General features: G+C 34.0%; 1 protein-coding gene across 11 annotated transcripts; it reads left to right on the forward strand.

Moving 5' to 3' along the window:
* Nucleotides 1-1390: 1390 nt before the first annotated feature.
* Nucleotides 1391-11190, forward strand: LOC109162003 (lysine--tRNA ligase). 11 transcript variants are annotated; one of them, XR_002050992.1, is made up of 17 exons: nt 1391-1596; nt 1696-1858; nt 1975-2068; nt 2373-2458; nt 2736-2845; nt 2918-2980; nt 3067-3192; nt 3288-3570; nt 3650-3746; nt 3836-3992; nt 4728-4871; nt 4960-5028; nt 5167-5310; nt 5411-5466; nt 5672-5748; nt 5868-5934; nt 11044-11190. XR_002050992.1 is itself a non-coding variant. In XM_019310621.1 (17 exons), the coding sequence occupies exons 1-16, from the start codon at nt 1519-1521 to the stop codon at nt 5873-5875; spliced, it is 1755 nt and encodes a 584-aa protein (XP_019166166.1). In that variant the 5' UTR covers nt 1391-1518; the 3' UTR covers nt 5876-5884; nt 11048-11190. The 11 variants fall into 11 exon arrangements, 9 of the variants coding, with proteins under 9 accessions (XP_019166166.1, XP_019166170.1, XP_019166167.1 ...); XR_002050993.1 differs by having other exon boundaries at nt 5871-5934; XM_019310621.1 differs by having other exon boundaries at nt 5868-5884; nt 11048-11190.
* Nucleotides 11191-11519: the final 329 nt, after the last annotated feature.

Raw genomic sequence — 11519 nt, forward strand, 5'->3', positions numbered from 1 at the left:
TTTTTTTGATAACGAAAGTGTAAAATTGTTAATAATTAGATATATAATAATCAAGGAATAAATATGTTTAGGAGAGTAGATATATTTTGTTAAATAGAAATAAAAAACTTACCTAATAAAATGAAGTCTTAGATATTTTGCAAAAAAGGACCCGGTTAATATTATCTTTGTTTTTTAATGATGTGACATCTTCTCCTTCACCACCGGTGTATAGCATCTATACACCGACGGTGCATCAAATATTAATCCTTAATACCCTTAAATATTAATCTTTTATGTTGTAATTATTATTTTTACTTTAATACCCTTATATATTTTCATGTATTTAAATAAACTTTTAAATTAAAATAAATAAATAAGATAATGGTATCATATATAATTACATAATATAAAATAATTAATTAACATAACTTATGAAACAAAATAATTTTATAAGTTAATATGACGTAATAAAAAATAAAATAAAATATATAATTATAAAAACAATTAAAAATGATGCATATAATAATTAATAAGTCCACATAGAATATATATTTTATAATAATTAGAATTAAAAAAGGAAAAAATGTTTAGACATGCATAATAATCTTAAATAACCTAAGAAATGTAAGGGAATCACACTCATTTCAAAATCCTATGTGGAAGGTATGTTGCATTTATTTGAAAATGTTTCATTCTCTTTAGAAAGTAAGATAACATGAACAAAACATGGAAATGTAAGCTTAGAAATGTCACATTTTCTTGATTATATTGGATAACTTGAACCAAACGCCTCATTATGGAGTAGTCTACGTATCCCCTTTTTTATTAGGGATGATTTGTATTTAGATCTTATTTAGATAGTTTTAATGAAGTCTGTTTTTATTTTTTTAAAAAAACGAAGATTCTCAAATCAATCGTTATACCTTGCACCGCAGTGCGCATAGCATTGTGTGCCCCGTGCCTCCCAAAACGACGTCGTTTTGGTAAGTTATGTAGGGAGTTGACGTGATTATGTGTATTTGTTTATACAATTATGTGTATTTGTTTATACAATTATGTACATTTTTTATACAATCATGTACATCTTTTTTTATACAATTATGTACACCCGAAACAGGAAATTTATGTGTATTATGTTAAGAGTTGATGTATATTATATTAAAAGTTTATGTATATTATGTATTACGTTAGATTATATGTATTATTTAAAAAAAAGTGTGTGTATTTTATTATACAATTATGTACATTTTTTAATATGAGATTTTTTTAAAAAGAAAATTAACCGTTGAACACAGGATACTGAAATTAAAAAAAAAAAAAGAGTAAAATATAAAACTACGTCGTTTTGCATCCGGGCGCACAATGCAATACGCACCCTGGTGCATGGTGCAGGATATAAATTGCCTAAGTCTAACCCTATTCTAAAACCCTGGTTTCTATTCCGCCACTCTAACGCCACTCTTTCCCTTTCTTCCTCGCAAAATCGCCGGCGCTGCTTCATTTGCTCTATCAAGCCCTCAATCTGTTCTTGTTAACATGGGGAAATCCGATAACAAGAACGCACAGCAGCAGCGGCAGAACGCCGCTGCAGCTGAAGACGAAATGGATCCAACGGTAACGCTTACTGCTCTCGCCCTCCCTCTTCCATTTCTGCTTAATTCGTCCTTAAGCTTAAATGTTTTGATTTTGATTTTGTTTTGAGTTGTTCTGTAGCAATACTTTGAGAACAGGTTGAAAGCACTGACGGCTCAGAAGGAAGCCGGGGCGAACCCGTACCCTCACAAATTCCAGGTCACCATCTCTATTCCGGAGTACGTTGAGAAATATCAGGGATTGGAAAGCGGGGAGCACCGTGAAGACCAAGTCTCTATAGCTGGTATTTTGTTAGTCTCAAATGAATTGGAAGTGTTGTAGAAACACTTGCTACATGTTCTTAATTTCAGTATATCTGTAATGATTTTTACTAATGTTTGGAATTTGTATAATGGAAAGGTCGAATTATGATCAAACGTGCCTCTTCGTCCAAGCTGCTTTTCTATGATTTACACGCTGAGGGTGCCAAAGTTCAAGTTATGGCCAATGCAAGGTACTGAAATTCACACTGTGCTAGGACACTAAGGCTTGGAGGTCGTGATTGGGTGGTTGGTCTTATAAGAACTATACTGCATGTCTATACAAATTTTATTTTCCGATTGTTAGTTGTAGTTTTTTTTTTTTTTTTTTTTTTTTTTCTTTTACTTCATAACTTGTTTAAACAATTCATTTCTTAATATGAGCTTCTTAAGGCTTAATATCTTAGCTGTGCTGGTGTTACTTTCCTCCCTATTGTTCTACATTCACATTGCTTTTTACCTCCATTAATTATAAACTTGCATTTTATATGTCTTAAGGGAATCTGAGTTGGGTGAGGAGGGGTTTATTAAACTTCACTCTGCTGTGAAGCGTGGAGATATTGTTGGTGTTGTTGGATCTCCAGGTTTGAAACTCTCTCTTTATTGTTCTTTATCACATATTCTACCTTGCGCGTGCATTAATACTTATGCTTGCATCACCGTTTTGCTTTATTTGACAGGATGCTTCAGTTTATTCTTCTTTTTCTTTTTTTTTTTGTGCCCATATTCATGAGAAAATTGTTGGAATTTGGTGGCTTTATTTGGTTTATGATATTTAGTTATCTTGATTACATGTCATGATGATGCCATTCCACATCTTTGTTGATGAAATGTTTTCCTAATAATTTGGACTATTATCAGGAAAGACAAAAAGGGGAGAGCTCAGTATTTTTCCAAAATCATTTGTAGTGTTATCTCATTGTCTCCATATGATGCCTCGACAAAAGGGTGCCCAAACTGAAACAACCAAGGTCTGAATATCTAGTTTTCTGTGTACCTGAGTACTTCAAGATGTGTTTGTTACATTTTATTTTGTTTTGCAGAAAACTGATGTGTGGGTCCCTGGAAGTGGTAGAAATCCAGATAGTTACATATTGAGAGATCAGGTAGAGTTTCTTTCCTACTTCATTTTCTTCTCTGCATATGTGTTTATATGTATCTGCAGCTAGTGAGTCTGGACCTTTTCATTCAGGAAACACGCTACAGACAACGCTATTTGGATTTGATGCTGAACATGGAGGTCCGGCATATCTTTAAGACCAGGGCAAAGATTATTACTTACATAAGAAGTTTCCTTGATAATATTGGTTTCTTGGAGGTTAGTATCCTCTCTAATTGGATTCAATAAATCTTTAATCAATGTCCTTACCCTCTTTATCTATTGATCTACTTTCTCATTTAACCATTTAAAAGGTTGAAACTCCCATGATGAACATGATTGCTGGAGGAGCAGCTGCACGCCCATTTGTTACTCATCATAATGAATTAAATATGAGGCTTTTCATGCGCATTGCTCCTGAACTTTATCTCAAGGAGCTAGTTGTTGGTGGGCTGGATCGTGTCTATGAAATTGGGAAGCAGTTTAGGAATGAGGGAATTGACTTGACCCACAATCCTGAATTCACTACTTGTGAATTTTATATGGCTTATGCAGATTACAATGACTTGATGGATCTTACTGAGAAAATGCTTAGTGGTGAGTGGTAATGTTGTGTCTTTAAAGTATATGGTTTTTTCCCTTATGGATTATCATTTAACAAATTATTGATGGCTAGGGATGGTCAAGGATCTTACTGGTGGCTATGTAATTAAGTATCATGCAAATGGTGTAGACAAAGACCCAATTGAGATTGACTTCACACCTCCTTTTAGGTCACTACTTTTGTACTTAGTTAACATATATCACTGCTTTACTTGTGTGACAGTTATTGAAGTATTTTCATCTGTTTTTGTATGTGCAGAAGGATTGACATGATAGAAGAGTTGGAGAAGGTAGCAAATCTCAGTATACCCAAGGATCTTGCAAGTGATGAAGCTAACAAATATCTGGCAGATGCATGTGCAAAGTTTGAGATAAGATGTGCTCCCCCTCATACTACAACAAGATTACTTGACAAAGTAAGTCTATTGACCTTTAAACTTCTCCCTTGTTTAGTGCTATTTAATTGAGTATTCTTTAGAAAATTGCTACTGGTAATTTAGTTCTTGAAGATACTGTTTCAACTTTCAACTTGTCTATGAGAATTGACATGATTTTTCCCTGTACAGTTCAAGATGTGAAGCTTTATGTTCAAGATCCTTGTGCAATATAAAAAACATGGATAATTGTCTGTCTAGTGATTATTGCATATTTGTGCCAATTTTTTTATTTAAATAAAATAAACATAAAATAGGATGCTGAAGAATTGCTTTTCAGTTTATTGGTACATTATAAAATGTAATCAGTTAAAAGAATTAATTACATGTTGGGCTTAAATGGTAAAGAAACCACATATACGGAGTATTTTTTAAGCTATTCTGGTTTTGCTACTTTTTGAGTTCTGAGCTCCTCTAACCCAAGCAGAAAAACAGATGAGTGGGTGAGTGAGCTCATACCCCTTAAGTTACCTTTGTCTTCTAATCTAGTGTAGTGTTCCCAATATTTAGGTTTCTTCTGTGTGGCCGTGTTTGTAATATTTATTTTTATGTTGATTTACCTGTTTGTTGCCATGATATGTTCTGAATTCTCTAATTTCTTTTTATTTGGTTCACAGTTTATACATGAACTAGACATCTTTCAAAACCTGGAGTTGTCTGCTGTATTTACTTACTATGTCCCAATTCTTATGGATTTCTCATATCTTTAAATGCCAGCTTGTTGGACACTTTCTTGAAGAGACATGTGTAAATCCGTCTTTTATCATCAACCATCCAGAGATCATGAGTCCACTTGCGAAATGGCATCGGTCAAAGCCTGGATTGACTGAACGCTTTGAGCTGTTTATCAACAAACATGAAGTATAATTTCTCCTTTAACTCTTGATGTCAATACAATTTTAATCATGAAACATGTTGTTACCGGTGCATTATGTCTCTGATTTGACAGCTTTGCAATGCATACACTGAGTTGAATGATCCTGTTGTTCAACGGCAGCGTTTTGCTGATCAGCTCAAGGTACAATAAAAAAGTCTAGCAGTCATTTGACTCATTTCATGTTCTTCTAATCTTGTTCAAGCATGAAGTCTATTATATTGGGTTAAAATATTTTTGATGCACTAGAATTCCTAAGAGTGTATTTCATACCAAATGCAGGATCGTCAATCTGGTGATGATGAAGCAATGGCTTTGGATGAAAATTTCTGCACAGCTCTTGAATATGGATTGCCTCCAACAGGTGGATGGGGATTGGGTATTGATCGATTGGCTATGCTGTTGACTGATTCACAAAATATCAAGGTTAGAGCTATACTAATTCATTTTTCTTTGGAATGAAGAGTTAGTTTTGTTTCATATTGACTTCTCTCTTTGTTTTTACATCTTTCTTTGACATTCACAGGAAGTTCTACTCTTCCCTGCTATGAAGCCACAGGAAGAAGCTTCTGCGAAAGAAAGGTGCTTGATTTTCTCCAATTCAAGTTTGTATTAACAGTGTTGTTAATTGTTAATTTGAAATTTAATCTGTTACTTGGACATTGTGCTGATTAACTGACTGATTTGATCTGTTCTTTCTGCAAAACATCTTCCCCCATTCCTTTGTCATTGTCGGTCACACAATTTATATTTCTCATGGAGAGTTTTTATTACTTTTTTTTTCTAGCCAAAACAAGCCAGGTGAACCCGCCAAGGCTAAGGATGATGCACAAACCAAACCAAAGGATGGCGGTGCAACTCAAGGTTAATTTTGTAATATGCCTGATATTTTTTCTTTCTGTTTATTCTGCCTATAATTCCTGTAGCATGATTAGTTTTCATAACCTTGTTCTTCATGTGACATGTTGACTTCTGAAATGCAGCAGCGTGATACCTGGTGTTGAGCTGAATGTCATTTTGCTTTTCTGAATGCTCAACTGAAATGGAAGAATTTGAGTCACATATGGGGATGATTATTACAAATTTTTTTGGTGTAGTTTACTCTGTATTTTTTAGAATCTATTTTTAATGACTATTGTTCTATGCACCATCAAAGCTTATATGTTATCAGCACTTATCTGAGTAATATTATGAAATTTCATATCACTAGCCATTTCTATTGTATATCACCGGCTTAGTACTCCATTTGGTATCTTAACCAATCACATTTTATTTATTTTTAGAGAGATTTATTAGAGCATCCTCAAGGTTTTTTGGCGTGCCAATGTAGGAGATAGAAAAAGAAAAGAAAAGAAAAAGATTCTGATAATTTTTAAAAATGCAAATTTCAGCTGGCGGGTGTGGGAAACATGTGCCCGTTGGGGCTTGCAGTGTGTTCTAAGCGTGTTCCTTTGCAATTCAATGCTGACATTAGTTATAAACCATACAATCAGATTTTAAGCGCTGCAAAAATCAAACATAAAATCTCTATTGGGATGCTCTTTAATTAAATAAATATGATTATTTGAGATATGTCCTCTAAATAATTGGCAAAATAAATATAACAATTGATTAAACTAGCTTTTTGTTACATCTCAAAGCTAGAATACATTACATAAATAGAGTATATTAAATTCTACACGAATAATTCACAAAGTAATTTAACAAATTTATTAAACATGGTTTACCAAACCCACAGGACATAACATAAACAGAGTACATGAAGTTCCACATAACATTAAACAAACTGGTTTCATAAACACTTTATTCAAAAGCTACTAGCAGCAATTCAACATAACTCAAATACTTTGACTTATTGGTGGCGGCGGCGGCTTATATATCTCCCATTGGAGGATCATGGGGAGGATGCGGTGGAAATGGCTCCGGTGGGAACGGATGTGGAGGCGGGAGGGGCGGATGTGGTGGGCGTGGCTCCGGTGGGAACGGATGTGGAGGCGGGAGCGGCGGATGAGGTGGCCGGGGCGGGAGAGGCGGGAGGGGTGGATGAGGCGGGCGGGGCGGGAGAGGTGGGAGGGGCGGATGGGGTGGGCGGGGCGGGAAGGGAGGCTGAGCATATCCACACATTCCATAAACGCAGAAGGTAAAGAAAGGGCACCTATTTTCACACCTCCCACAATGAAAAGGATTCACATTAGTGTTAACACACATTCCTCTACAGCACTGCAACGGAAACTGGCACCGAAACCCACACAACCCACAGTTATTCACATCCGACATAACATCAACGCACCGGTTACGGCAACAAATCCGCCGGACTCTGGAATGAGGCGGCGGAGGCACCCCTCCCTCGTCACATATCCACGGCCTATCCCAACACCCCACTTCTCGCAGATTCCTCGCCACTTTGCTCAACCATGGTGACGAGGACGAAGAATTCGTCCCTTTCAAACTCCCCAAACTCACCGAAATTCGCAGCAAAAACAACACCAACTGAAACAGTACCCACACATTCATCTTGCATGCATGCAGAACTGCTTACTATATCTTACGCTAATTACAAAGATATATATAGTTGATGGAGGCATGGTGTTTTGCATGGGCGATGGTAAAAAAAAGTGATATTTTTTACCAGCTAGGGTTTGTCACCTGATCATCATCAAGTGATTGTCGTTAGAGGTGGGAGGGAGAGAGGGTATATTGCGATTTACGTGTGAGGGAAAGTACTTAATATAATTATATTTACGTATATGCTTTTATTTGTGAATGAGAAAACAATCAATTAATTACAACAATTTTTTAAAAAAATAGAAAAATGGGGGAGAAAGGAGATGTTCTTAAGGAAAAGCTAAGCTAGCCTTACTAGCTTCTCACATTCCTATCGTGCATGCATGCATTGAACAACAGATGAACGAACTGCATCTTTTCACCTTTTTTTTCCCAAAAAAATTTATATTTATCAATTAATCAATATTGTGTTCTATTAAGGAGGCACCTCAATAATTTATATTTTTCTTTATTAAGAGTGAAAATGTTTAATATATTGTAATTGTCATGAAATTATTCCATTCTCTTGATATAGTCATGCGATCTATGGACTATAGTTGGAGAAAGTATATAGTATAAATTTGTGTAAGAAAAAATTTAGGCATTAAAATGTTGAATTGTCAAAACGGGTTAAACTTGTTGACAAATCATATACGCGTTTTTGCATTTTTAGACTCTTTCCTTTCATTAAATATTATCAAGATAAGAATTGCTACAGAAGAGGCCGGAAACCAAATCTTTAACATCTTCCATTATAGGGCTAATTTAATTATCATAAGATTAGGAAATTAATGAGTTGGATGCATAGGAAGTTGTGATTGCCATACGAGGAACATCGTTTGAGTCTGTGTTGAGAATGCTTATTGATGACATTGAAGATTGATTATGCTTTGGGCGATATTGGGGGTGTTCGTTTGGTAAATAACTGTTAATTGATTGGGTTAGTAGGTTTGATTAGTTGATATCATTACTTGATTGTAGAAAAGTGTTTGGTAAATTAGCTGTTAGTTGTTAGCTGATAGCTGATTGTATACAAATGATTCTTAAAAAGCTGATCGAAAAAGCTACATTGAGCAGCTTTTTTGAATGTTAGCATTTTAGGGCATTGAATTGTAACAAAAAGCTAATTAATAAAAAACACTTATATTAATTTTTTAAACAAATCAAAAACCTAATAATGGTCAAATAAATTAAAATTAATTGATAAATTAACTATTTTACCAAACATGTTTATTAAGTTTTTAATTGGAAGAAGATTTGTGGATTGTGGCGCTCACTTGTTGATTAGGGAGACACTTTTGTTTGTTTGATTTTAGGAAGTCGTATTTAGCCCTTTCTGATTTCATTGTTGATACTCTACATTATGATATTTTTCATTCCTTAAAAAAACATTAGGAAATTAAACACCCTCTTGAACTTTTTGTTGGGTTGGGCATGACGGTGGTTATATCGTGGACCATGGTCCACAAAGTTTTATTGACTATAGTCTAAAAACGGCGTCGTTTCTTTACACTTAAAGAAACGGCTGTCATTATATCTTAACGGAGCTCGTATTTTAAGTATGTTAATTATAAAATGAATACAGTGTATTTAAAATGAAACTAGCTAGCTCACATATTGTGTTTATTTTTTTTAATGCTACTAGTCCTATTACAATGTAGTATCTGTTCATATACTTTCCCAACGTACTGAAACACAAAGAACCAATAACATATTGTGTTTATATTATCAAATGAAATTGTAATTGAATTGAAATGAAATTGCATTGTATATAAAATGAAACTGAATAACAGTTTCACATATTTGAATGTATATTGTCCAATGAAAATGTAGTTATATCGAAATGATATTGTAGTTGTGTTATAATGAAACTATAGTGTATATAAAATGAAACTGAATAACAATTTCACATATTTGAGTGTATAATGTCGAATGAAACTGTAGTTATATAGAAATGAAACTGTAGTTGTGTTGAAATGAAACTGCAGTGTATATAAAATGAAACTAAATATATTAAATAAACAGAGCTATTTTACGCGGAACGCCGTTTCTTTTCATTAAAAGAAACGACACCGTTTTGGATCATCATGGTCCACGATATAATTTGTCTGGGCATGAGGTCCAATAAGTACGAAGATATATGGGCAAAATGCAGTTGTTATACCATGGACAAAGGTCCACCTTGCAAGGTGGACCTTTGTCCTAAATTGTGTATTTTAAATATTAGAGTTATAAATTTCTAGAATACAATTTGTGTTTCTATGTTTTGAAAATTGTGAATACAATACAGGATAATAACAAATTGTGAACATTTAGCATGTAAATTGTGTATTTTTGGACCCGAGTTCACCTTGCGGATCCACATAATAATTTTCTGGCAAAATGACTAATCCAATAGGCCAAAGTTCAAGCATTATTGCATGGCCCGTAGTCCAAATAGCTGTGTGGACCACGATCCAAAAACACATAAAATACATTATTCTAACTTATAAAATATTCCAGATATTTCAGTATTCTAGCACAAAATATATTATACATTATTCTAACTCATAAAATAGATTATTATACATTATTCTAACACATAAAGTATATTATACCCCAGAAATTTCATTATTCTTACACATAATTAAAGTACATTATTCTAACTAAAAATACATTATCCTATCCCATATGTTCATTATCCTACCACGTGCACAGAGTAAGAATTTTTTTTAAAAATCAAAACGATGTTGTTTTGAATCGTGGTCCATACAGCTTCCACACTAATTTACCATCAAAGTGTATCTCCAACTTGAGGGAAAAAAGGGAGAAAGATTTGAAGGGGAGAGGATTAAGTCAATAGTTATGCTGTGGAACCGTGTTCACCATGCGCATGGTGAACACAGGATAGATCTATAATTTCTAAGCTGTAGATTCATAATTTCTATACCATACGGTAGATTCATAATTTATATATTGTAGATTCATAATTTCTATACTGTAAATTCATAATTTCTATACTGTAAATTCATAATTTCTGTACTATAGATTCATAATATCTGTACTGCAAAGACGAGATAATGAGATTGCGAAGAGAGAAACGTCATTAAAAACAAATGAAAAAAAAAATTATGAATCTACAACATAGAAATTATGGATCTATCCTTGTGTTCACCATACGCATGGTGAACACGTTTTTAAAGCATAATTTGCGAGATTAAATACGTTTCTTTAAAGAGACAGTTGTTTCCGAAGAAAAGGGGCTTGGATGCGTGGCCCATGTAGCCACCGCTGACGCATGCCACGGTTTCTCTTTATTATTATTTTTTTCAATTACTACATGTTCATTTAGTAATTAGTGCATGTTCATAAAGTCACTACTAAAGGGTGAGCACCCTTCAAGCATGAGCCTTGGGCAAGGGTCCAGCTCACCTTTGCCTCAGGGCCGGCCTTGTGCGCAACGACTCAAGGTTAATTTTTAATATGACTGCTACTTTTTCTTTCTATTTATTGTGCCTATAATTCCTGTAGCATGATTAGTTTTCATAACCTTGCTCTTCATGTGACATGTTGACTTCTGAAATGAAGCAGCAGCGTGAGAGCTGGTGTTGAGCTGAATGCTCAACTGAAATGGAAGAATTTGAGTCACATATGAGGATGAATGATTATTACAATTTTTTTGGTGAAGTTTACTCTGTATTTTTTAGAATCTATTTTTAATGACTATTGTTCTATGCACAAACTGAAAGCTTATACGTTATCAGCACCTATCTGAGTATTTAATATAATATCATGAAATGTTATATCACCAGGGTTAGTACTCCATTTGGTATCGTAACAAATCACATTTTATTTATTTTTAGACAGATTTATTAAAGCATTTTCCATTGTCAAGATTTTTTGTTAGTTTTTGGAAAGTCTAGTAAGAGAGAGAGAAAAAGGGAAGATTAAAAAAAAAAGGAAAAGAATCTGACATTAAAAAAAAAAGGGAAAATGACACTTTTTCCCCCTATGTTATATACTTATAGCACTTTTTCCCCCTCAATTATTTATGTAAGCACATTAGTCCCCTCAATTATTTTAAAAGTGGTGGTTTTTTCCCCTAATATATT

The sequence above is a fragment of the Ipomoea nil genome, unplaced genomic scaffold (assembly GCF_001879475.1).
Source record: "Ipomoea nil cultivar Tokyo-kokei standard unplaced genomic scaffold, Asagao_1.1 scaffold2926, whole genome shotgun sequence".
NCBI classification, from domain to species: domain Eukaryota; kingdom Viridiplantae; phylum Streptophyta; class Magnoliopsida; order Solanales; family Convolvulaceae; genus Ipomoea; species Ipomoea nil.